The 27,586-nt window shown below is 38.9% G+C and overlaps 1 protein-coding gene across 8 annotated transcripts in view; it reads left to right on the top strand.

Moving 5' to 3' along the window:
- Nucleotides 1-21,724, top strand: part of SEMA6D (semaphorin 6D) — a 442,188-nt gene extending 420,464 nt beyond the window's left edge. For 3 of the 8 annotated variants that reach the window (XM_049782464.1, XM_049782462.1, XM_049782463.1), the window contains 18 exons: nt 5,237-5,399; nt 5,799-5,910; nt 6,539-6,599; nt 6,724-6,786; nt 6,894-6,995; nt 7,224-7,314; nt 7,728-7,847; nt 8,569-8,657; nt 9,557-9,774; nt 9,878-10,009; nt 10,764-10,919; nt 11,020-11,193; nt 12,272-12,412; nt 12,511-12,588; nt 13,062-13,123; nt 13,506-13,562; nt 15,345-15,512; nt 17,497-21,724. In XM_049782464.1, the coding sequence (XP_049638421.1) occupies nt 5,291-5,399; nt 5,799-5,910; nt 6,539-6,599; nt 6,724-6,786; nt 6,894-6,995; nt 7,224-7,314; nt 7,728-7,847; nt 8,569-8,657; nt 9,557-9,774; nt 9,878-10,009; nt 10,764-10,919; nt 11,020-11,193; nt 12,272-12,412; nt 12,511-12,588; nt 13,062-13,123; nt 13,506-13,562; nt 15,345-15,512; nt 17,497-18,785 (3,222 nt within the window). In that variant the 5' untranslated portion in view covers nt 5,237-5,290 and the 3' untranslated portion in view covers nt 18,786-21,724. Of the gene's footprint in view, nt 1-5,236; nt 5,400-5,798; nt 5,911-6,538; nt 6,600-6,723; nt 6,787-6,893; nt 6,996-7,223; nt 7,315-7,727; nt 7,848-8,568; nt 8,658-9,556; nt 9,775-9,877; nt 10,010-10,763; nt 10,920-11,019; nt 11,198-12,271; nt 12,413-12,510; nt 12,589-13,061; nt 13,124-13,505; nt 13,563-15,344; nt 15,513-17,496 lie in introns of those variants that run through there. The other 5 variants (XM_049782465.1, XM_049782467.1, XM_049782466.1 and 2 more) reach the window with 5 other exon arrangements.
- Nucleotides 21,725-27,586: the final 5,862 nt, after the last annotated feature.

Here is a 27,586-nt window from a genome sequence, read left to right on the forward strand (position 1 = left end):
TTAAACTTTATCTTTGATAACTATTATTTGTGAATATATTTCTAATTTTTTAGTCATTGAGATGGATGCTATGAAGGTTGTACATTTTGGGCAAAATATTTGAGAGTCCAGATGATGTTATTTTAGCTAAGAGAAGATTATCTTTTCGGCAAGTTGCTGGTGTGGAGGGAAATGACATACCTCTCAATGCAGGATGTAATTTTCAAAAGACCAAATTGGAGGATTTTTTTTTTTTTAGCAAATGTTTCATGTTTGCCTCCTTTCCTGAAGGTGTTTATCTTTAGAGATGTGTGAAGTCTTTGGTCCTAAATGTAAGATTGCTCCAAAGGTGACTTCATGATAGCTACTTCTCAATTGATATGATTAAAGAATTAACAAGCCTTACAAAAGTGAAATTAAGTTTTGAGTATGGACTCATTTCCTGTTGTCTTGGTAACTCTGAAATCCTTTTAAGATTAGAGCTTTCCTCACTATATTTAGTCTTGATCATCTAAAATACGGGGCCAAATCACAAATAGAGTATAAAACATGTCTAACTCTACCTACTATATAACTTGTTTTCTGACTTAAAGAAATCACACTTTCTATAGGAATGTTTTGTGGTTTTTTTTACTATGGTTTCATACATTAGGAAAGTGGTTCCTTCTATCTTGGATGCTTGCTATATGAAGTTGTACCTCATCCTCAAAGATAGCCCTGCCACTGTTAGAGTGATAAAATTTTGTATAGTTGCATTAAATGGATAGACTTGTTTTTTTAGTTTTGGGTCACAACCACCGCTAGTGTTGCACACAGTTTGCTCCTGGGTCTGCTCTCCAGGATCTCTTCTAGCAGTGCTGAAAATAAAACCTGGGTTGTCCAGTATAAGAGATGTCCTTAATCACTATGCTATCACTTTGGTCCCTGAATATAATATAAAAGAACAAACTTTGTATTTCAACTCTTGCCTTGTATTGTAAAACAATTACTATGATAATATTTCTATAATCACTGAGATTTACTGTGGGCCTGGCTCGAGGTTAGATATTTAATATAGAAAATTTCCCATTTAATTTTGAGTGGACTATAGGAGTAACTATTCTTGTTTTATAGTTCCGGTAATTGAGACATTAGGAGTTCAAATCAATTTACATAAAATCTGAGAGCCAGAAAGGAAACTGGTACAAGTACATTTGAAAGTAAATTTTTCCAATTTAAAATCAAAGATCTTTTTTATATTTTGTTCTCCTTTCATTGCCTTGCTTCATTGTAATAAGTTTCATGATTTCACTGAACTCTGGAATCCTGAGATCCTTCCTTAAATAAGGAGAGATCTAAAGTAATCAGGGAGGTGTACTGCAAATAAATCTCTTTCCTGGTACCTTTCATCTAGATATTGTGAGGTTCTTTTTTCGCCAATAGTCTTACTTTGCCATATATTTTTTACATGCAACACTTCCATTTATAAGGGCTATGGAAAATCAGAAAGTTCTTTTTTCTTAAATGAACTTTTTATGAAAGGACAGAAAGCAATTCTTGGTGGGGGTTTATTTTAGGAAGATGAGGTAGGGGTGTGGTAAAAACTACTTTATGCAATATCACATGAATGAGTGAATGATAGGAAGTGATACCTTCGCAGCACCCTGTTAGGGACTTACCAGTGAGTCAGCAGTGATTTCATCCTCTGACCCAGGTGCGAATCTACAGCTTGGAGAATTGTGTTTCCTGGTGTGGACCCACCCTGTCCTGCCTTCTGAAGCACCCAGGCTCTGCCCACAATATGCCAAATATTCACATCATTCTAAATTTCCTTGTGTTCCTATGATTTGCAGAGTATTTTCCGGCAAATATTCAGTGATTTGCCATCCAGCAGGATCAAGTTTGGGTCATAAGCAGAATATAATTCTTAGACAATGTTTTGTAATTTGATACTGCATTACCTTCCAAGGGTCTCTATAAATGGTGGTTTGGTTCCAGACATCCCTGTCAAGGGTGATTTCTAAGCAAAGAGCCAGGAGTAACCCCTGAGCATTGCTGGGTGTGAACCAAAAACAAAACAAAACAAAACAAAAACAAAAAAGAAAGAATCAAAGAAGATGACCAGGATCTGAGGTTACCTCATTAAGTGGTGGGTTGAGTATGTGTTGGGGGTGGGGTAGATACAAAATAAAAGTTGCATCAGAGCATTGATAGAGGGTCTTTAGTATTTAGATTGTGGTGGAGGAGTAGTAACTGTAGGTTTGGCTTATTCTGCATTATAACTATTGGTGTGCAGATCTTCCTCCTCCCTCTGTGCTCAGGGATCACTTACGTCTGAAGATGCTTATAATCCTGGTGGAGTAACCAAGGTTGGCAAGCCAAGCAGCATACTTGTTGTACTATTTCTCCAAGCCCCTTGGTACAGTAACATTTTGTTGTACTATTTGTCTTTGTTTTGTTTGAGGGCAAAACCCAATGCTGCTCAATACTAACTACTGTGAGATCATAAATAGGGTGCTGGGGAAGACTATGAAGGTTCTGGGAACTGAACCCAACTCAGTCTTGTGCAAGGCCTTAGTCATTGTGCTCTCTCTCCAGATCATACTATTAGTCTCTTTTTCACTAAACTGAAAATTGAAAATTCACTTCGACTTGGTTTCTACTTTGGTTAGAAGCATTGGTTCATTCTTTGGTTAAAAGCATTGCTTCGAATAATGTGCTTCTGTATGGTTGAAGGTAAGAATATAAAAAGAGAGTCCCAGAAACATGGCTCAAGTGGTAGAGCACATGTGTTAAGACCTGAGTTTGAGTCCTGGTGCAACAGAGTCACCCAAGTAAAGTGCCATCGAGCAATCCCCTGGTGGTTCTCTTCTATGCAAGAGACACCCTCCACAACAACTAATAGCAATGACAATAACTAACAACAATATAAGATAAGGGACTGGAGGGGCCAGAGCAATAGCGCAGCAGTAGGGAGTTTTTTTGGCTCGCACCTGGGTGACCCAGGACAGACCTGGATTCAATCCCGAGCATCCCATATATCCACCAAGCCGAGAGCAATTTCTGAGTGCACAGCCAGGAATAACCCGAGCATCACCAGGTGTGGCCCAAAAACCAAGAACCAAAAACAAAAACAAAAACAAAAGATAAGGGACTGGAAACATAATAAAGTGAGTCTTGCCCTGTATGTGACCAATCTTGGTTTAATTCCCAGTACCACGTATGGCCCCTTGAGCTTGCCTGGAGTGAACCCTGAATACAGAACCAGGAGTAAGCCTTCAAAACAGCCAGGTATGGCCCCAAACCAAATTTTACAAAATATATTTCATAATAGATATTAAATTGAGTGATTAGAGGACATACCTAAAAAATGCACACGCATGCACAAGCATGCACACATATGCATGCGCACACTCACAAATGCACACACATCGGAATTTGAAGTGTTTCTTATGATCTCCCATAAACTTCCTAGGTATATGAGACTAAAGCTAAAGGTTAATGTTTAACTGCTCGGGACAGCACCTTTAAGTGATAGTTGGGTTGAAGAAGGGCCAGTATTTTTGCAGATTGAAGAATTTATCATTTCAAAAAAGTATACTGTATCTGTTGGCCCAGCAATGTGTGAAGTAGTTGTTATTTTATTGATGTTTTCTTTGGTTTGAGGGCAAACTGTGCTCAGGGCTCAAGGATCACTCCTGAGAGGTACAGGTACCCACAGGGGGTACCAAAAATGTAATCACATTTGGCTGTATGCAAGGCAAGTGGTTGTACTATATCTCCAGCTCTGTCATTGTATTTGTAGAAAAGAAATAAAAAACGTAAAGATGTAAGCGTTTTTGACAATGAATATGGCACAGTTGTCTTGTTTAGATATTGATGTATGATATGACGCACATTTGCAAATGGACAATTAGATAAACTTTAATATATGCATGCACCTGTGAAGCATCACTTCAATAAAGATAATGAATATATCCATTACTCAAAAAAATGTTTTGTCATGGTCTATTTTTGAAGGGAAAAAAGGAAACAATCCAGTCATTTAATTTCTGCATTCAATTTGATAGAAAGATAGAATGTTCACTCAAGCCAGGAGTCTGGTTTTGCCTTAAATAGCTTGATGAAATTCATTGAGTCTCTTTTATTTTTTTCAATCTTTAGTTTTCTCATCTAAAAAAAATGAATGGGTTGGACTAGTTGACCCCTTAGGTCCCTAATAGCTCTAAAGTTCAGTAGAGCTGAGAGGACACACATACTCAAGGTATTGGTTTGTTTCTAAGTTGTTTAATGTAAAGTTATTCATTTCTTGGGGACCTGAGCAAAAATATAGCTGGCAATAGTACAGGGGACTTGCCTTGCCTGGAACTAACCCAGTTTAATCCCCAGCTCTCTATATGTTACCTGAGTGTACCTGAATGTAGAGGCAGGATTGAACACTGAGCATCACCAGGTGTAGCCCAAAAAAAAAACCAAAATAAAAATAACAAATATATAAATACATACAAACACATATGTATTATAATATACATCCACACATATTTCCCTGATATGCATTATCAATTATTCAGATTCCTCTTTGCCCTCTGGTGCTAACTTGACTGATTATTAAATCATTTTATTTCTTACTATTCCCTCTCACCCCGGTTCAAGGTCATTCAGGTCATTGCTTTTCTATTAGAGTTTATAAGCATAAGAAAGTGCTGTCCTAATGAATTTAGAGCTTAGGCTTGGGTAATGCTGGGAAATGTGGCCATGTTCTAGGCAAAGATCAGATCAGAGAGAGACAGTTCATTGGGTCCCCAGATAAATGCAAGGCAGCTTGGATGTTTTATGGGAGCCAGAGAGGAACTGTACTGGATTTATTTCAGGGCTGGAGGAAGAGAAGCAGATTGGGGGTTAATTAAAATTCTAATCCTGACTTTGCCCATCTTCTTGCCAAGTCAGCAACCAGTATTGTGTTTGTGGTTCTGGTGATTTTGTGATAATGACAGACGTAGTTACCTCAAAAACTTTTGCAAAATGGGCCAAAAACTTCAATAAGTTTAGCAGATACTTTACTTGGGCCTTGTAGGCTGCTGTGTTGTTGTTTTGGTTTTGTTTGGTTTTGTTTTTCCTGATATTTTAAGAGATTCCTCTTCCACCGCTGTCTGTGCTCCTGCTTAAAAGGGTGCTGGGAGGTCCTGGACAGAGCTGGTGGTGAACTTGAACTGCTTCCAAATAAGAAGACAGTTTTTCCATAGCACAATGATCTTTCCAAACTCTTTCTGTTTTCCAGGTAGCTAAGTGGGCTTTCTAAGGCGGGGTGTCTCTGCCTTCATCTGGCCCCACCATGAGGTTCTTCCTGTTTTGTGCCTACATGCTGCTCCTGATGATTTCCCAACTGAGGGCAGTCAGCTTTCCAGAAGATGACGAACCTCTAAATACAGTAGACTATCACTGTAAGTAACTGAAACAACATTTTCTTTTTTTCAAAAGGCAACTTTTTCTGCTTTTGATTTTCTAAGCATCCTCATTTGCAGAGAGTTTTTTTAGATGCTTTTCACTGTTTTGCATATTAATTTACCCATAATCATTTCCTTGTGTTTGGAGAAAACGAAAAAGTTGTGTGTGAGTGCTTTTTTCAAGCAGCCCATACATACGGAGGTGAGCTATTTTAAATGGAAAGGAAAAAACCATTTGATGACATTCACCATCGCTTATTCATTTATATTCAAGACCTTAGGAGAGGAATTTAGTTAAAACCCTTCTACAACTAGTATATACAGCTAATCAATGCTGTATATTGATTCTTTAGCTCCATAATCCTGACTGATGGTTTAGCCCATTTTTACTTGCAGATTCAAGGCAATATCCGGTTTTTAGAGGACGCCCTTCAGGCAATGAATCACAGCACAGGCTGGACTTTCAGCTGATGTTGAAAATTCGAGACACACTCTATATTGCTGGCAGGTAATTTTCCTCTCGTTGGTTTATTAGATTAAAATTCTTTTCTCTTGTGGTGCTTGCATTAATGTGTCTAGTTCATGAAAAACTAATATGAGATTGTGATCAAAAATTGCAAGTAGCCAAAAATATTCTCGGAGCAGAAGTCAGGATTGTGTATACCAGGAACATAACAAAGCTAAAAGGGATCAGCAGTGCCATTTTATTACTGCCATCAAGAAATAATACACCCATGCTTTATTTCTAAAGTAGCAGGGGAAAAAAAATCCTTATTCTCTTTTAACTTGGAATTATTCAGGCAAATATTAAATGCATGTCTATGCTAATACCAGGTAGCAGTTTGACCCATGCCCCAAGTGAAGACCTCTCTGCTCCCTAATCACTATGATATATATATATATATATATATATATATATATATATATATATATATATATATATATATATATGAAAGGATCTCACTAATGAAAACTTCCCTTTGTTGACTTTGTCTGAGATAGAGAAAATCCAAATGATATCTAAAACACAATAAAGACAGCTCTGTAATAATAAATCAGCAGCTGCTTTCATGTGTTTGGTTTTTTGTTTTTTTTTTTTTAGGTATTCACATCTACTGTCTTTTTTTTTCCAACAGGGATCAAGTTTATACAGTCAACTTAAATGAGATTCCCAAAACAGAAATATTACCAAGCAAGGTGAGCAAGTATACTTGGCAAACTGATTTGCATTCCCCCCCCCAGAACATGAATAATGACCCCCCTCCCCTCCAAAACTCTTCATAGTTAAAATCTGAACTTCGGCTTTGCTTAATTAACATAGAAACTCACATGGCGATCCAGACAACAGGATCGAGAAAACTGTGCTATGAAAGGCAAACATAAAGTAAGTAAAACATACCTGTGTCAGCTAGATGGGGTTTTATTGGGGCTGGGTCCCACAATGTCAGTCTATAGCGTAGCTAATATTCATGTTATTGTTATTTTCTTTAGGATGAATGCCACAACTTTATTAAAGTCTTTGTTCCAAGAAATGATGAGATGGTTTTTGTGTGCGGTACCAATGCCTTTAATCCCATGTGTAGATACTATAGAGTGAGTATATTTTATATGATATGATTTTTTTTTAAATCGACTCCTTTTCTGACATGCTGTTAGAGTTGAATCTTCTCTGACATACCCCATTAATTTTTGTCTTTATAACATGATGGAAGAATAAAGACAGAATTCTTCAAATAGAATTTCAGTACGAATAAGGCAGGGTTGACTTCAAACAGGTACATTAAACAGATATGACACCACCTATTTATTCTTCTTTTGTAGTTGAATACCTTAGAGTATGATGGGGAAGAAATTAGTGGCCTGGCAAGATGCCCATTTGATGCCAGACAGACCAATGTTGCCCTTTTTGCTGGTAAGATCTTTAAGTGTCATGAATGTAAATGACTAATGATATTGCAGGTGCAAAAAGGAATTTAAGGAGGAGGAAATCCTGATAAGTTGAATAGCTATTTTGATACAGATGTTTCGAAGCAAAGAAATATCAAAAATAAGCTTTCTGTACTTTTGGCTCTATTGTTAACTAACCCAGTGTTCCCCAGGGAATTGCTTGCTTTTTTGGATGCTTTCATCCTTCATCTGTAACATCAGGTAATACTATAGATCACCCTGCCATAGATTGATTTCAAATGTCAGTTTCTAGAATTTGGGGGGACTAGATAGCAATGACATAGACAAAAGCACTTCAATAGGTATAACACACCACGTAGGATAACACATAACTGGATAATTATGGCCATTTGATCCAAATTATAACTTTGATTTCAGATGGGAAGCTGTACTCTGCTACGGTAGCTGACTTCTTGGCAAGTGATGCTGTTATTTATCGAAGCATGGGCGATGGATCTGCCCTGCGCACAATAAAATACGATTCCAAATGGATAAAAGGTACTTTTATAAAGTAGGATGTGGAATCAACAAGATGGTGGGATGCCCAAATAAGAACAGGCCCCATGAATTGGGAGAGTCAGTGCCCGACTTTATGTTATTTGTGCAGCGCAACTAACTACAAGCTGTTTTGACTGGAAGGGATTGAAAAGGATTCATAGGTAGTGAGGGGACCTATCAGAAATTTTGATAGGAAGGGAGTTTGTAGGATTTTCTACTGGGGAAATTATGTGAGAGAGAAAGAGAGTGAGAAAGTTGTGTGCCAATTTGATTAGGTTCTAGGAACCTAATCTCCTTGTCCATCAACCTATCTTGGCAGAGAGAGAGAATTCATTCATATCTGTAGAGTCAATTTTTTTCTTGGAGTCTAGAAATCAAGGTGTTGTATTTTGGGGTTTTGTTGTTGTTGTTCAGTTCTCAACCTAAGTGCTTTTCCTCCCTAGCTAAATAGGTTAATGAAGAAATCTGTTCAAACAAAGACCTTTGCTGTAGTTCAGCTCCCTGTAGGCCACTTTTACGCTCCATTAACTGGCATTAAAGTATCTAGGTTCCCTGAAGCTTCAGCACACCCATAGCAGGTCTTTTCCAGAGGGTTGGAATAGTCTGTCTTCAGAGGGCTGAATATAGCTGGGTGACATCTGTCAGTCGTACTTAGAAGTCAGGGTCTCATGTTAATTGAATGATCCTTTAGGAACCAGTTTGTTTTCCATTTTTCTTTCAGAACCACACTTCCTTCATGCCATAGACTATGGAAACTATGTCTATTTCTTCTTCCGTGAAATTGCTGTAGAACATAATAATTTAGGCAAGGCAAGTAACATGTGCTTGACTTAGATTGCAGATTTGAACAGCACGGGATTGGGCCAACTTTGGTAAAGCTATGGCCTTTGCATGTTTTGGAGTGCTCAATTCGGTGTGTTTTAGGGTCAGGTGTGGAGAGGCGAGGGGCTTGAGAACAATTGCTGGGAAAAAGAGGAGCTTAAATTATGACTAGGATGGAAATAGCAGCCTTGGGTGCTGCGAAAGTATCATTTCTCCTCTGAAAATATTCTACAGTACTATTAGCTATGGATGATACTTGAGCTATAAGACCTCTACATTCTTTTCATATACAATTCTAAAATGATGGGATATAAGGATTAAATTTTGGGTGTGTTTATAGAATTCAATGAATTTTAAATATCCCATTTTTTAACTTAATTTATTGATCGGTTAGTTATTGCACCACACCCAGTGGTGCTCAAAGGTTACTCCTGGCTCTGCACCCCTGGAAGACTGGGGACCATATGGGATGCTGGGGATCGAACTGGGACTGTCCCAGGTCGACAGCTTGCAAGGCAATTGCCCTACTGCTGTGCTATCTCTCTGGCCCCATATCCCAAATTTTCTATGCCAACCTTAAGAATAGTACATTTACTTGCTAGAAAAGGCAAGAAGAGTGTGGGAATGGTTTCTATTCAGCAAAGCTGCTCAGTAGCTCATTACTTGGGGCACTTGTTTGAAAAACCAAAAATTGGCCCTTTTTTTCTTGCTTGGGTAAATCCAGTTTATATTGTTATTATAAAGACCCACAGAGAGAAGGCTGTTAGAGCCTTTTCAGTTGGTTATCTTTAGCATTTTATTTTTTCCGTCTCTCAGATATCAAGCAACCTCTTGTTTTCATTCCTCCTCTATTCTCCTAAAGGTGGTTTTGCTTTTGCCTTTTGTAGGCTGTATATTCACGTGTCGCCCGCATATGTAAAAATGACATGGGGGGCTCCCAGCGGGTCCTGGAGAAACATTGGACTTCCTTTCTGAAGGCACGGCTGAACTGTTCTGTCCCGGGTGATTCCTTTTTCTACTTTGATGTGCTGCAGTCTATCACAGACATAATACAAATCAATGGCATCCCCACTGTGATCGGGGTGTTTACCACACAACTCAACAGGTGAGAACAGCTCCCTGGCACTTCAAAAGGCCTTTTTGCTTGCCCAATGACCTGCTCATGACTTCCCCCTCTCTTTTTTTTTTTTTTTTTTTTAATTTTTCAGCATTCCTGGGTCTGCTGTTTGTGCATTTAGCATGGAGGACATTGAAAAAGTATTCAATGGCCGGTTTAAAGAACAAAAAACTCCAGATTCTGTTTGGACAGCAGTCCCTGAAGACAAAGTTCCAAATCCAAGGTAAAGAGAAAAGAAAAAAGAAAAGGGCTTTTTATTTATTTATTTATTTATTTATTTATTCATTTATTTATTTATTTTGCAACACCCTTTGGTTTCTGGAGGCATGCATTCTTCAAAAAACAGCTGGGACAATCTCCTGGTCCCAAAATGGGTTCTGGGTAGCCTTGAAGACAGAAACTTGAGAAACAGAACCCTGAGAGCTGAATTGAGCATAGACTTTTCAAGGAGATAACTTACTCCTAGTACTGGTCTGTAGAATAACACATTAATTATAGAGCCCTGGAAGGTTGTGGATGGTGACAGAAGGGAGGTCTTTCTCTGCCAGTCCGGGCAAGGCACCTGCATCCCCTTCCAGCCGGCAGGTCTCAGGGTTCAGGGTAGAGTGAGGAAATGACTCACAGTGGTCAGATTTCAAAAGACATCGACTTTATTAAGGCCCCAGCCACAATGTGTGGCTTCTAAGCAAGCTCCATAAATGGCCCTTCATTTAAACTTGAATCTGCCGTTTCTCCATGCTGCCTACTTCTTCTGAGCCTTCTTGCTTCCTTCTTCAGATCCCCCTCCTTACACCCCTGAGGCACCCTTTTGTTACCTTCTATTGACCCCTCCCAGAAGTGGATGGTTTGATCCACAGGTAATATTAGCAATTTGCCCTGGGAGGGGGTGACCCTGGTCCATCTTCCTAATCTTTTGGTCTCACCTTTGTGCCTTTGATAGCATTTGTGAGGGAGCTCAAAATCACTGTTCTTCCTAGGCCTGGCTGCTGTGCCAAGTATGGTCTTGCAGAAGCTTATGAAACCTCCATCGAGTTCCCAGATGAAACCCTCTCTTTTATCAAATCCCACCCCCTGATGGACTCAGCCGTTCCACCCATTGCTGACGAGCCCTGGTTTACCAAGACTAGGATCAGGTACGATTGTGCTGCACATACTTACTTGACTCCAATCCCAATCATCCCCTTCCTGTTGCCCCCATCCACCTCTGACTTGCACCCTCATCTGCTCTGGTAGGTACAGACTCACAGCCATAGCTGTGGACCATTCAGCTGGACCCTATCAGAACTACACCGTCATCTTCGTTGGCTCTGAGGCTGGTGTGGTACTTAAAGTTTTGGCAAAGACCAGTCCTTTTTCTTTGAATGACAGCGTATTACTGGAAGAGATTGAAGCCTACAACCATGCAAAGTAGGTATATTTTACGAGAATGTGCTTCAGCACTGCTCCAAAATTTCCGGACTGTTTTTTCACCTAGTCATTTCCTTGCAATTGTCTAAATTAGCATTTTAGGTTGTTTGTTCTTCCTCACTGAAATGAATCGTGGGTTTATTGTTTTCTTGTGGCTAGAAGACTGGGCAGTGGATTAGATACAAAATAATTGCAGCCTGGTTTATTACCTATGGAAAATGAGAAGATTTTAGCACACTGACCTCTCAGATTTCAGTATGCCACATATAAGCACAGTCGGTTGCAGTTTCTTTCACATATGCTCTTTCTCTCCCTCTCTCTCCCACTCTCTTCTCTCTCTCTCTCTCTCTCTCTCTCTCTCTCTCTCTCTCTCTCTCTCTCTCTCTATCTCTATCTCTATCTCTCTCTCTCTCTCATGCACACACACACAGAATAAACTTCTAGTGAAGGATTTTTTTCAGTCACTGATAGGAAAGATTTCTTTGACCACTAAAATAAATAATAAGCAAGAGAAATGGAGCAAAGAGGACTTAAGACCCAAACATGTCTAATGCTGAAAGATTTAAAATGCACTTAGGTCTATAGAGATGGAACTTAGGTCCAGGCATTTGCCTTGTATATAGCCAACCCTGGTTAGATCCCTAGCACCTTATATGGCTTTCTGAGCTCCACCAGAAATGATCCCTGAGCAGAAAGGGAGTAGCCCCCTGTGGACTGCCATACCCCACCACCACCATGAAAATAAAACAAATAAATGCACTTAAATAGAATGTTTTGTTTCCCTATGTTTAGCATTGTCTACACAAATTACAATTCCCTTCAATAATCGAAACAGGAAAGCAATCTCGAGAAACCCCTAGTGCCACCTGAAGTGTAACTAACCATGCAGACCAACAGCAAACATATGGTATAATTACTGCTTTTCAAACTCTGTGCCTGACTGGTTTGCTACTGAGAATTTTCCTTAAGATTGCCTATCTTCTAGTAATTGCAAACCCCAAATCCCATTTGTCTTGTATGGTGTGTGTAGTTCTTGATTTACTAAACGGATGTTCTTATCATGTCTCCCACAATGTAGGTGTAATGCTGAGAACGAGGAGGACAGAAAGGTCATCTCCTTACAGTTGGATAAAGACCATCATGCATTGTATGTGGCCTTCTCTAGCTGCATAGTTCGTGTCCCCCTCAGTCGCTGTGAGCGTTATGGAACATGTAAAAAGTAAGCTGACATGGACTTACTTATTCTGCTTGTTCATAACAGCATCAAGTCTTTGAGAGCAAGAGTATACAAGTCATATTCTGTTTGGTTTTCTGCAGGTCTTGTATTGCTTCTCGGGACCCTTACTGTGGCTGGTTAAACCAGGAGACCTGTGGGAGGGTGACTCCGGGGACACTGTGAGTATATTTAAGTCACATTAGCCAAGATCTTCTCCAGACCTACTAAGAAAGCTGGAGTTTTTTGAAAGCTGGATTTTAAAAAAAAAATCCAATAACATGATTTTTTTTCTCTCCTCTGTATATATCTACCACTCTCTGTATGTGTGTATATGTATATATATGCACACATATAGACATATATTGGAGAATGAGTAAAACCAGTGTTCAACTGTATGAGAGAAAAGAGATTATAAACAAGTATAAAACTAAGGAAAATGGAGGGAGAGAACGAACCATTCTCTTTTGGTCTCTTACATGTTATAGTTACTGAATATTTCACAGAATACTCTGTTCAGCAAGTTTTCTTGTAAAAGCTTTTGAAAAGTATGCTCTGCATGTTCTTACAAATCAATCTGCATCCATGACTCTGCCTGGTTGTCACTTGCATTCCTCTTGATAACTGAAGGCTTTTTTTCTTTCTCCAACCACAGAGCTGGAGGGTATGAACAAGACCTAGAATACGGCAGCACAGCACATCTAGGGGACTGCCATGGTAAGCCCAACCTTCTTTTCCCTCCCGGCACTTCTTTTTTGACTGCATTTGCACGTAAACATTATTTTATAATCAGCCTTTTAATGATTCAGGACACATATTCCCTAGCATTTAACGTAAACTTCGCAAAAGCTGAGCTGTTTTGTCATGGGGATACATTAGTGGAGAACTGTTTTTTGGTTTTTTATTGTTTTTTTTTTTCTTTAACTTCCTTCACCATTTGCAATTTTGTAGGAAATCTAGACAAAGGTAGTCTTCACTGAGAGGTTAAACTTTTCATTTCTAGTTTTTCTTTGGATTTTTTGAGTTAATTGGAATTCATAAATTTTTTGCTTTCTTTTAGTTACTTTCTACTGATTACTTGTTCCTTTAATTCTTTTAGAAATTTTGCCTACTTCAGCTACACCAGATTACAAAATATTTGGCGGTCCAACATCTGGTTAGTTTTTTTTCATTTTTTTGAATTAACAACCTTTTCTTTCCTTCAGTTCAGCATTTTCAGTCCCTTCTCCCCTCCTTTTGCGCAGTTTGGCAGTCCTTCATTTTTCTGCTTTGACTCATAACCCCACTGATCGTCCAAAGACTTTTTCTTACTCAGAACCTCACCCCTATATAGCATGTTAACAACCTACCATTGACTGAGGCACATCCTTTCAGAAAACTCAGCCGGGTTAACATAGATGCATTCCAGCTGCACGCACATCCACCCAAGCTTTCTTCTCTCTCACTTCCTTGCATCGTGAATGTTTCCTCTGGCCATCTCCATTCAATAGATGGCAGAATGTCATTATATTCCCCTTCTCTCCTCACCTATGACCTAGTAAACAAATACACATTTTTCTTAAAATGTGTATTTATATATTTTAGAGTTCTTTTTCGATTGGTTTGTGGCCATCCTGAGAATCCTTGAATGTTGTGATCTCGGTGGTGTGTACAAGGATCGCAATGAGTGAAGTGGGGTTTCTGATATCTTAAGGTGCTCTGGAGAGCCTGCCATCTTCCCTCTGTATGTATGTCTTGGAGAAGTCAGCTGTGACATGGCACCTGTGTGAATTGGGGCTATTAACATTTTCATCTAAAATCTCTATTGCTTGCATTTTGAGGGGAAATCAAGGGGGGGTAGAAATTAGTATCAAACAGGTGCAGAGAATAAGTTACTCTTATTCCCTTTGCTATTTCTAAAATATAACAAAATATAACCAGCAATTTTAGTTCTCGAGGGGGCAGAGAAGGTGAGAGGAAAAAATGACAGATCTACTATATCAGGACCTCCTTATGCAGTCTATAAAAGCTGGTTTTATTTTGTTTTTGAAGAGTTGAGACTAATTCTTTGAAGGAGACTGACTGACTCCCGGGACTTGGGGAAATCCTGGGCCAAGTTCAGTGTCTTACCAGGAACAGGGCTGAGGAGTGAGAAAGCTACAGGTGAATGGGAAACCTGTGGTAAGCCAGACAGATGCTTCAGGAGAACTGGTTTACCAAGTTCAAAGTCAAGTGTTCAACAGACTTGAACAAGTTATTTTCTTATGAAATTTTCCCTAGGTACCCCCTAGCGAAGGTTGTATCGTGTCAATGCACATGTGAAAGTAATTTAAAATATATACTGATGGGCCAGAGAGATAGTGCAGGGGTTCAGAAGCTTAAGCTTGCCTTGAATGGAGCTGAACCTGTTTTGATCTCTGGCACCACATATAGTCCTGCACACACACATACCACCAGAAGTGACCACTGAGTATAGAGCCAGGAATAGCCCCTAGACACCATTGAATGACACCCATACCACCAACACCCAAACTAAAACACCCACAAAGAATCAAAATTCTGCCCAAAGAATAAGAAAATAACCATTAATCTTTGGGATCTATATTATTATTGTTTCCATGAGCAAGTGTCATTAATAATTCTGTCTACCCAAAGAATAAGAAAATAACCATTAATCTTTGGGATCTGTATTCTTATTGTTTCCATGAGCAAGTGTCATTAATAACATGGGGGCTTCTGGAGGAGTGTTTGGAATGTCTTTTAATACTGACTGTGCTTTACATGTCTCACTGGAGTGTTTAGCTTTCCCTGATAAGACAGGGATTCGCAAATTTGTTGCTATAAAATCCACAGGCAGGCGTTCTCATAAACTTTAATCTTATTTTTAAAAACGCCACCCACCCTTTAGAGAAATCTGCTAACACTCCTCATTTTAATAAAACTCTGTTTGCCACCACAGACATGGAGGTATCTTCATCTTCTGTTACCACAATGGCAAGTATCCCAGAAATCACACGTAAGGTGATTGATCCCTGGAGACCTAAACTGACGAGCTCCCGGAAATTTGTAGTTCAAGATGACCCAAATACTTCTGATTTTACTGATCCTTTATCAGGTATCCCAAAGGGTAAGGCCTCACCAGGGAACCCGTCACTCACTGAGTGGAAACCTGATTCCTCATGTCTTTGAGGAGGGTAGGCACTTCGAATTCTCTGGAGGGTACCCCAAAGGAAGCTGCTTGCTGCTTAAGGCACCTCTTCCATGGCCACAGTTTGCTCCGATGTTCTGTGATTCTGTGGAAATGCATTCTTTGAAAGATAAAAGTGGGATATCAAGTGATAGCACAGCGGTAGGGCATTTGCCTTGCATGCAGCTGACCTGGGACAGACCTGGGTTCGATCCCCAGCATCCCATATGGTCCTCCGAATCTTCCAGGAGCTATTTCAGAGCTCAGAGCCAGAAGTAATCCCTGAGTGCCAACCCACCCCCCCCCCCCAAAGATGAAAGCATTTGAAAGCTGTTTAAGAAAGGGTTGGTGAAAGAACCACTCAGACAATCTAATCTGTGTTCGTTTCTGTCTGAAAAAGTTTAGCGTCTGCTGCCTAGCAGGGAATTTCAAGGGTCACCCTAGCAACATCCAAAGCCAAAACTCATTAATTGCAAATATCCTGATATCAGATGTTTTGTCTAGGAGCCTCTCTCACCCTTTTGTTTCGCTGCAATTCAAAACCTAATATGAAAAGAAGGAACGTGTGAGGTGCTAAGTTGCTTGAATGCCACAAGCAATAAAAGGCAACAGAGCGCTTGTCCATAACTATCATTTTCAACTCGCAATAGAAGCAGTTATGAAAGAGCTGCCTGTTGAAGTAGCTTATTAGATACATGAGTCTGGGAAAAAAACAAATCTGTTCTTTAGTGCTTTACTAAATGGTGGGATCCGGTTTCCAATCAGTATTTAAAACAGTACATTGTCATTTATTATTATTTACATCTGTTGATTTTGGTTCTTTCTGTTTTGATTGAAAACAACTTTCTAATCCATCTTTCTGCCTTGTTTTCTTTAGTAACATCGTTTCTTTTCCCTTTGCTTTCTTTGTCTTTCATAAAACCACCAAGATCTATGACCCTGAACAATGATTAAAAGCAACTAATTTTTAAAGGCATTAATACTAATCTATAGCAACAGAGTCTTCCAAATCGTTCTGACTTACTTTCTTCTGGGATAACTGTGCTTATAGCATGTAACAGACTTGAAGACCTCTTATAACTAACATTTCTTTGACTGTTAGATAGATGTCTGTGGTTGCATTAAAAAGCGAAGCTGCGAACTAATTCACTCTTACATAGTTCTCTAGTCTAATTTAAATATTTCTTAAATGCCTCCAGATATTACTTCAGCGATAATGTAGAATTGATATGTCCAAACGTTGTGTGCAGTTTTTTTTTTTTTTTTCATAGCATGCAATTCAAGAGTCCTTCATTCCAAGATGGAACAGGAAAAAAAAAGGCAAAAGTAAATGTTGAATATGTGTTGTTTGGCTACAGTGACTAAGCAGATTCTCTTAGTCTGAGAACAAACCATGTATTCTTAATTCTACTTGAGTGTTAGCAGGATTATTTTAACATATTATGTATTTATGTCAAAGTGTACATTTCCAAGATTCCACCAGTTGTCCTTTAATTCTGATTTCTGAATTAGTATAACATCATGAGACAAACATAAATTTCATAAATCATGAATTTGATTTAAAACCATTTACTAAAGGGTCAAATCATAAATCATTTAGTTCCAGGTAGAAACTTAACCTCTCCAACATTATAGCTCAACAAAGTGTAATAGGGGTAAAAAAAAAAAAAAAAAAAAAAGTCTTACAGAGATCAGAGGAAACTCAGAAATGCCCTCGCATTGTAGCACTCATCTATGTCTCTAGGATTTCTTTTGTGATTAGAGAAGAAAGTAGATAATACTATTTTAGAGACTGCCTGACCCTCGAAGCTAAGCATTTGGACCAAGTGAAGGTAGTATTGGCTTAATGAAAGCCACATGCTAGCTAATAAAGAGTATTTCAAAATAGCACCTCACTCAAACTTTTTATGTGTGTATATTCCAGGTGTACGATGGGAAGTTCAATCTGGAGAATCCAACCAGATGGTCCACATGAATGTCCTCATCACCTGTGTCTTTGCTGCCTTTGTTTTGGGTGCATTCATTGCAGGTGTGGCGGTCTATTGCTATCGTGATATGTTTGTTCGGAAAAACAGGAAGATCCATAAGGATGCAGAATCAGCTCAGTCCTGCACGGACTCCAGTGGAAGTTTTGCCAAACTGAATGGTCTCTTTGACAGCCCAGTCAAGGAATATCAACAGAATATTGATTCCCCCAAGTTGTACAGTAACCTGCTGACCAGTCGAAAGGAGTTGCCACCCAATGGAGATACGAAATCCATGGTGATGGACCATCGAGGCCAACCTCCTGAGCTGGCTGCGCTCCCTACACCTGAATCCACACCTGTGCTTCACCAGAAAACCCTGCAGGCCATGAAGGGCCACTCAGACAAGGCTCATGGCCACGGGGCTTCGAGGAAAGAAACCTCCCAATTCTTCCCTTCCAGTCCTCCCCCCCATTCCCCATTAAGTCATGGACACATCCCCAGTGCCATTGTTCTTCCTAATGCTACACATGACTACAACACATCTTTCTCAAACTCTAATGCTCACAAAGCTGAGAAGAAGCTTCAAAACATTGACCACCCTCTTACAAAGTCATCCAGCAAAAGGGATCACCGGCGTTCAGTGGATTCCAGAAATACCCTCAATGACCTCCTAAAACATCTCAATGACCACAACAGCAACCCCAAGGCCATCATGGGAGATATTCAAATGGCCCACCAGGCACTGATGTTGGATCCTGTGGGGTCGATGTCTGAGGTCCCTCCCAAAGTCCCCAACCGGGAGGCTTCTCTCTACTCTCCTCCTTCAACTCTCCCTAGAAATAGCCCAACCAAGCGAGTGGATGTCCCTTCCACTCCTGGAGTCCCCATGACTTCTCTGGAAAGACAAAGGGGCTATCACAAAAATTCCTCCCAGAGGCACTCTATATCTGCATTGCCTAAAAACTTGAACTCACCCAATGGGGTGCTATTGTCTAGACAGCCTAGTATGAACCGTAGTGGCTACATGCCCACCCCCACAGGAGCCAAGGTGGACTATATTCAGGGAGCACCGGTGAGTGTTCATCTGCAGCCTTCTCTCTCTAGACAGAGCAGCTACACCAGTAATGGCACTCTTCCTCGGACGGGACTAAAGAGGACACCGTCCTTAAAACCTGATGTGCCGCCAAAGCCTTCATTTGTTCCTCAGACCACGTCTGTCAGACCACTAAACAAATACACTTACTAGGCCTCAAGTGTGCTATTCCCCCATGTGGCTTTATTCTGTCTGTGTTGTGAGAGGATGATGTTGTATGGGTACCTTAAGACAAGAGACTCCTTCGTATTTGAAGAGGAACCAGTGGCCAAAGAAACTCTTCCTAACTTTGGCAACAACAGAACTTGCCGCATGAAGCTACTGCGGCAAAGCTTCTGTGTACTTGTCTGAAAACAAAGAAAGGTGCTGGTCATTCCATTTCTTTTGTTTGAAGCTAAAGAGATGTTTAGCTCTGAGGGGCCACCATACCAGGATCAAGAGCTGATAGAGTACTCAGAGGAATCTGTTAGCAAATACTTGAAAATGGGTTCCATTTAGACTGCCATTATGTGGTCTTCCCATTAAATGTGAACATTTTTTTATGTATGCATTCACCTTGCCTCTTGCACAAATGTCAAAAAACATGGTAATGTCTCAAAGAAACCAACTTGTAGATTACCAAACAATCTGCTGAAAATCAGTCTTTGACCCAAACTGTAGCATTTTTTTCATGCCACTAATAAACTGTGGTGTGTGTGTGTGTGTTTGCGTGCACATGTGTGCGTGTGCGTGTGTGTGTGTGTGTGCATGGTCTGTCCCCACTAAGATTTCTTTAGGTGCCCATTGCATTTTTTGTGCTATGGATTTGTTTACATTGAGCATGACTGAACAAGAGACAATGACTCCCCCACACACACACAGTCGGTGCATAGAGCTATGAGAAAGAAATAATGTTGAGGCTGATTTGACCATAAAAATTATTAACTTGACTTATGTGGTACCCAGTGGCAGAATGTAAGAATTCTAAGCAATTTTGTGCTGCTATTCATTAACACTTCTGTTACAGTCTTGCCAGCTTAAGGAAATAGAGATATTAAGAGGGATCCTTGATTTGACTACCAGTATTCAGTAGTAAAATTTAACTGTCCACTGTGAATCCAAAATGTGTCACTATATTTAACCTTGGTCACACTAATCTGATTTTATTTTGATTAGTTTTTTCCTTATATAGCACAGTTTTCTTCCTTTTACTTTTCCAACCACAAGATCAAAACTAAACAAATGACAAGACAGAAATGTGAAAATAATTTTAATTGGCTTAACAGAAACAGTCTATGGAAACTTCCCAGAGGTGCAATCTTGTTGTCTTAGTCGTGTTAAGTGAGAATTTTCTCGCAAGTCATGCAGGTAATGACAATATACTGTAAATATTACATGTGAGTTTACCTGAATCTGTGCATTGTGTGCCTTATTCATGAGAATGATAGAAGTACTCAAAATTATGTCAAGTGTTTTCAGTCGAGCACATCCTTTATTGAGAGCCAGTTGTAAATGTTCTCCAACCAGCACCTAAACAAAGGCTTTTAAAAATATCGTTTCAAAAACAAACAAAAAACCAACCCAGAAAATTAATTGTAAAAGAATCCACCCCAATAGCAGCATTCTTTCCTTTGCCATGATAAACATTCCATTCCTGCTTTCCTGAGGATGACAGTGATAATAAGAAGTCAAATGAGGTGTCCTGGGTAACATGACACCTGTGGAAACCATCTAGAGTCATTTATTCTGTAGTTTGCAAAAACTACGTACAATTGATGATGTGCAAACCGGCGACTGTTTCAGTTAATGTGCTCCACACCACGCCATGCTTTATTGAACCTAATCAGAAAGTACCAAGGCAGAGGAATGCTCCTGACTCAGTCAGACAAATCAGTTCAACTGAATCCTTGTGATAATGTTGATGACACATATTACTTGGGGGAGGATGGGTTGCTGAAACCATAGAATTTTGAAACCGAATGTAGAACACTGAGACAGTTATTCTTTTCCTTTGAGAACATTGTTTTCTAAGGAACATGATTCCCTGAGATCTCTGGAGGCTCAAAAGCTCAAACTTCTATTCTTTGAAGCTCCTCAGCTTTGCAACTAAAACATTACAGATTAATAATAAATTAAACCAACCAACGATAAACAGTACTCAGCCCATCGCCGACAAGCGTGTTTGAATTCACCTTACCAATATTAATCCCGGCGTGTGGGAAAAATGGAACAGTAAACTCTATGTCATCCCGGATAACATTTTGTAACATTGTGCTGCCTTGTAGTTTGTAATGTGAGTTCTATCAGTATTTATGTTGACATTTCTAACATAAAATCTAGTCTCTATCCTGTTAATTTAATTTTTTAAATGCTTTATCCATTTGTGCAAAGGTAAACACAGATTGTATCTTTTTTAATGGTACGGCATAAAAAGTAACCCTAAAGTGAAGTGGCTCTATACTGTTTCATAGAGTACTTTAACATGTATAGATATCATGTAAACTTGTATTGTGGATGTGTAAATAATATGTACTTTGGGTTTTTAACAACGCATGTAAAGTAAAAATAAAATATACAAGTCATTACATCCAGCCTCTTGATATTGAAGAGGTTAACAACATATCTTCTTTGTAAAATATGTGTTTTATTTTGGAATCATAACTGGTGTTTTTCCTGGACTACTCCTGGCTCATTGCTCAGGGGCCATTCCCAGTACTTAGGGGATCAGCTAGCTGTAGTGGAGCCCAGGACCCCCACCCCCACCTGCTTTTAGCTTTCTCCCAACTTACTTTTAAGTCAGTTAAGACCAGCAAGATTCTTTTGCTGTCTACCAAAATATTCTTATCTGTAATAATTACTGCCTGGTCCTGATTATACCACCATCCTTTTATGGAAAAAGTAATATTGATGCACACAGAGCCCCTGCAAAACAGAAATGATTTAGAAAAACCACACAAACCATAATGTATCAACAGTCAGATGCTCCAGGCACACATGTGCCAGTGGCCCCAATTGTCTATGTATCTGGTTTAACAGACATTTTAAAATTCATTATTTGTATTCCCACATGAAAATTTTAACATCATTTTCATTAAAATTTATAGCTGACAGAATTCCTGTGAACAATTTTTCTTGATATTTGGCATATGACATTTCTCAATTCCATTGTTTTAATTGAATAGAATCTATTAGGAGATTTCTTCCCCAAATATTGGAATGGACGGTATTGGATTCTTCTCTGAGCATGCATGAAATGAGTTAGTAGTAGCTTCTGTCATTGTTTGTTGTGACAAATGAGGGAATCCTATAACTGCTGAGAGAGACACTTGGGGTATTCACTGCAGTCCTTTGTTCCTGGCAAGCTCATCTGTACCTCAACAGCCACTTTTTCTCAAAGCACTCCAGCACCATCTCTGCAGTGCAGCAGGGGATGCCCTAAGCATGGAGAGCTCTATTCTTTTTCATGGTGTCACCTAAATTGGTGTGGTGCATTTCAGTGTTCAGGGCTCTTGGAGGACCTTTATAATCTTAGTAAGGCCTTCTATGGTTTAAAGGTTTTTAGGATGAATTTATGAAATCTTTTTGTGAGAAGAAGATTATGTGTAGGACACAACACAAATCTAGTTATGTAGATAGCATGGCACCCTACATGAAGCCTGATGGGATTCTGAACCCTACCTATCCATGGTAGAAAGGTTATACCCCTTCTTCCCACCCCCAATCTATTTCTTTCTTTTTCTTTCTCTTTCTTTCTTTCTTTCTTTCTTTCTTTCTTTCTTCTTCTTTCTTTCTTTCTTTCTTTCTTTCTTTCTTTCTTTCTTTCTTTCTTTCTTTCTTTCTTTCTTTCTTCCTTCCTTCCTTTCTCCTTCCTTCCTTTCTCCTTCCTTCCTTCCTTCCTTCCTTCCTTCCTTCCTTCCTTCCTTCCTTCCTTCCTCTCCCTCCCTCCCCCTCCCTCCCTCCCTCTCTCTCTCTCTCTCTTTCTTTCTTTCTTTCTCTCTTTCTTTCTTTCTTTCTTTCTTTCTTTCTTTCTTTCTTTCTTTCTTTCTTTCTTTCTTTCTTTCTTTCTTTCTTTCTTTCTTTCTTTCTTTCTTTCTTTGTTCTTTCTTTCTTTCTGTGGTTTTTGGGTCACACCCGGCAGTGCTCAGGGGTTATTCCTGGCTTCATGCTCAGAAATTGCTCCTGGCTGGCACAGGGGACCATATGGGATGCCGGGATTCGAACCGATGACCTTCTGCATGAAAGGCAAACGCCTTACCTCCATGTTATCTCTCCGCCCCCCCCCAATCTATTTCTGTTCAATCATTTTATAGTACATAGTCTATTTCTATTGAGTTTGTTCTGATCTGTGATAATTATAATAGATCTCCTAGGTCATTTTCTTTTCTTTCTTTTTAAAAAAAGCATTTGTACATCTTTTACTTCTCTGTTAATAATGAAAAAAAAAAAGACTTCTCTCTCTGGTTTTTTTTTTTTTTTGGTGCATGTGTTTGTTAATTTAAAGACTAAATTTGTCCCTTTTTATGCAATTCACCAACCCTAACATCACATGCATGAATTCTCAGAATAAACACTAAGATGCCATTTGAGAAAAGTTGTGGTTGGAGACCTTAACGTTTCATGAGAAACATGTGACACAGAGCCAAAGGAAGTGAATTAACCTATAACTGTAAGCAACTACCAGTGTTCCAGGTTCACACACCCCATTGACTGGGCCATTAGAACACTCTAGGAAGTGGCAATTGTGAAGCTAAAGGAAACTGTTGCAGACTAAAAAGAAAGGGTATTTCCCACGCAAGGGCAAGTGATGAGATGGTTCAGAAAGGAGCCCGGTACAAGTGCCAGCACTAACTTTATTCCAACTCAGAGTCCAATTTCTTCTTTCTCCCATCAAATTTTTACAACATCTTTTCTGTCAAGGAGGCAAACACAAGGAGTTGCAAAATATCTGGAGCTGGATCCTGATTTTGACTCCATGCATTGAGCAGCTGTATGTCAATACAGACTCATAACTTCAGTGTTCTCACTTGAAAAGATGCTTAACATCCCTTTTATGTAGTTCTATGGCATTTGTAAGCCTCTTAATTTTGCATTCTGTTTTATGAAGATGGTGTTCAAATATTAGTCTTTCAATAGCTTGTTTCATAGATTTCTTACTGATGTGAGAAGCCTTTTCCCTAATAGATGTGAGATATAGATAGAATTAGCAATAAAATAAGTCATGATAAATAAATATACTTGAAGCCATTTAGCTTCAGTCACTGTTTGATGTGTACCCATTATGCAGATGTACCAGGCTAATACACTAAAATCCTTGTCCATGCTGCCACTTTATCAAATGGATGTATGTAATAAACCAGCAGGAAATGGACCTATAATAAAGATTAATCTTTAATTTATGGGGAATTAAGGAATGAGGAGGAGATGGGAGCTGTGGTCAAATTCTGAACATCCAGACCATGAATTGGCTAAGATTTACATATAAAGGAAAATAGAATATTTTATAGATCTTGACACATGATACTATTCTTAAAATTATGTATCAACTACTAGTTTCTTTGTAGCAAGTACTTTAATTTTAGCCTTTAATGTGCTTTGAGAGTAGAAAAGTTTGAAATCAAGAACTTTCACTCTTACATCTGTTAGATGTAGTTTCTCAAAGGGAAAGTTTGACTGAAAAAGTGGAATTTCCTTTTCATTTTGTGCTGTCAACATTTTGTGCTGACCAAAATGTTCTGTTTTTACTATCCAATATGGCAGCCAATAGTATACATGGTTTCTGAATTCTTGCAATTATTCTGAGGTACTAATTACTATATTGAAGAATACTGGTATAGAAAACTACCTTTGCTAAAGCTGGAACTGTAATAGGTCAGTCAGGCAGCTACTTCAAATGCAACAATTTCAAGGGACATTTAAGATTAATAGATAAATGTGCCTCATTTGTTTTCTCATAGATAAGAAGGCCACAGTTTACCTTTGGGCCTCATAAAATTAATTTCATGATTGATTCACAAGTCTAGTTTGTAAATATTTTTATTATTTTTTAGGAAACTATGATGAGTCCACTTTTTATATCCCTAAGGATGATTCAGTCAACACTTGCCTTGCACCAACAGCCTTCTGCTAGAATAGGGTTTTTGAGCGCTAATCAATTTATACTTACCATAATCTTTGCTTGAAGAGGATAAGATCTGTCACTTTCATTTTCAAGGTGTAGAAATTGAGGTCAACAGGGCTATGAGGAGTATGAAAAGATAGATGACAGACAGCCAATTAATTCAGAAACCAGAGCAGATTCACATATTCTCACAATCACATTCTGCAGAAACCAACATATTCCATGAAAGGCCATCAGTGTTCAACCAAAAAGAATTATCTATGGGCTGGAGCTATAGCACAGTGGGTAGGGCATTTACCTTGTACAGCAAACCCATGTTTAATCCTTGAGCTTCAGCATGAGCCTCCCAAGTATAATTTCTGAGCACAGAACTAGGAGTATCACCTGAGTGCGAACCAGTTGTGGCCTGAGAGAGAGAAGGAAGGGAAGGAGAGAGAAAGAAAGAAAGAAAGAAAGAAAGAAAGGAAGAAAGAAAGAAAGAAAGAAAGAAAGAAAGAAAGAAGAAAGAAGAAAGAAAGAAAGAAAGAAAGAAAGAAAGAAAGAAAGAAAGAAAGAAAGAAAGAAAGAAAGAAAGAAAGAAAGAAAGAAAGAAAGAAAGAAAGAAAGAAAGAAAGAAAGAAAGAAAGAAAGAAGAAAGAAAGAAAAAATATAAAAATTCCCTTTGACCAGCATTTTATGTATCAGAAAAGGTACTGTGCCAAATCAGTTATTTGGAAATAAAATCCATAAATTGACTTGATGTGGCATGAGCTGGAAGCAACAAAGGAAATGTATTTGGAGATGGCTAAGGAGATCATCTCACCTGTTCTGTCGATGATTTGATGATCTATCTCTTAGCCTGGCTTCAAATGGTACCCATGTACCTTTCTGCATATACTGACCAGACTATGTCTGTGGACTATCAGAGAGTCTATGGAGGGAGAGAATTCTCTATATTTCTTATTTTAGATTTTTCTTATATTGAGCTGAGATTGAACACTGGAAATTAAATATGGCTTAAATTGTTCACGGCTCCATAGGGCTGGAGCAGCTTCAGTAGTCAGATTTGATCTTTAGGAGACTATTTCCTGTCTGTTGGAGTGACCTATCTTTCTATGAAGCATAAAATAAGCACACTAAAAATGTCTACTGAAGAAATTAATGTGAAAACTACTTCAGTTTTATCCTAAGAAGGCAGGGACTACCCAGATATTTGCAATGTAGGAGACTAATAGGCTTATAGAAACATATAACCCTTCTAAGAAGTTGCAAATCAGATCCCTAAATGAGAGGATTATAGATTTATTAAAACCCTCTCCAAGAAGAATACCAGGGTGTTGGGAGCTAGCTTCACTAAATGCAAAAAGGAAGAATAATCTTCCAAGTAATTTCGTGCATTTGTTAACTTCTGGTGTTAGTAGTCACTGAGGTTCTGAAGAACCACAAAATCTCAGGTTGAGGCAAGGACCATTCACATCTTTGTTAAAATTCAGAAGACTAAAATCAAATAAATCAGATCTTAATGTTTCACCCAATTGAGTCAGAGCAATAGTAGAGCTAGTAAACCACTATGTAAATGACCTAGGTTTGATCCCTGGCATTTCTTGAACAACACCTACAGTGATCTCTTAGTGCAGAGCCAGGAGTAAGCTATGACCATAGCTGGATGTACCCCCATAACAAATAAGAAACCATAAATTACATACATATTTACCATTTCCACATTATCTAAGTTAAGGTTACTCACTGAGTATATTTGATTTTCAGAAGTTTCTAAGGTATAATTTTCAATTTCCTATGCTGCCCACTACCAATAAGGTAAAAACAATTTGTAAATGATTTTATTTCTCCCCCATTCCTTTGTTGTGTTTGCAGCCATGTGGAGTTGCACACTTTGTAATTGCACACAGTTGGTTGTGGTGCACCAAAAATAATGCGCGTTAGCTATGGTTCAGGGAATCATACTTCAGTGCTGCCTGCATCCCAACTGGTATGTGGGGTGGTGCTAAGGATGAATGAACAGCATCACGGCCATCATGACCACAAGGCTGCAACTCTGAGCCTTAGCCCCATTCCCAGTCTTAGTAACTTCTGACCACAGAACCCGTAGTAATCTCTGGTATGGTCCAAACACCCAAATTTTCTAAAAAAGTAAATGTGTAGAAATGAGTCTAGAAAGAAATGTAATAGCTGGTTAAAATAATTAAAACTAGCTTTATTTAGAAAATAACCCAGTTAAATCTCTTTGATGTCCAAATCTCTACAACCTAACTGTTGATCTGAAGACTCTAGACATTTGGCTGCATCTTTTTGAGACTTCCTGCTATTATAGGCATTAATCACTTTTAAAATATTTTCGTTTGGGGGCTTTGGGAAGCACACCCTAACTCTGTGCTCAGGAGTCACTCCTGCTGGTGCTGGATGGGTAATGGAAGGGTCAAATGAGTGGCATGACTCAAACTAGGGTTGACTACATGTTAGGCAAACATCCGAGATGTTGTCAGCCCTGGTGTAACAAATTCTCTACACCGTTCTTGAAGTAAGGGGGCCAGGAGTCATAATTTTATTGAAATCCTTTTGGAATGGGCTTATGTCTTTTTAACTCAGACAGTAGTATATTTAGGGTGCTCTTTAGTATAGATACAAAAAAGATCCAAGTTAATTGTGTTCGCTAAAAATCTATAAAGTAAACCTGTTTAATTTTATCTAAATAACTGCTCATTTTGTTCACATCTTATAAGAAAAAAAATACAGAAACGAAACAAAAACAGCATAGCTCCTAAAAATGATGTAACACAACAAAATTCATTAACAGAATGGTTGAATTTCTTCTTCTTGGAAGAAGCTCCCATTAGTATTCTAGGTGTTGAAATAAACA

Source organism: Suncus etruscus, chromosome 10 (genome assembly GCF_024139225.1).
Source record: "Suncus etruscus isolate mSunEtr1 chromosome 10, mSunEtr1.pri.cur, whole genome shotgun sequence".
Taxonomy (NCBI): domain Eukaryota; kingdom Metazoa; phylum Chordata; class Mammalia; order Eulipotyphla; family Soricidae; genus Suncus; species Suncus etruscus.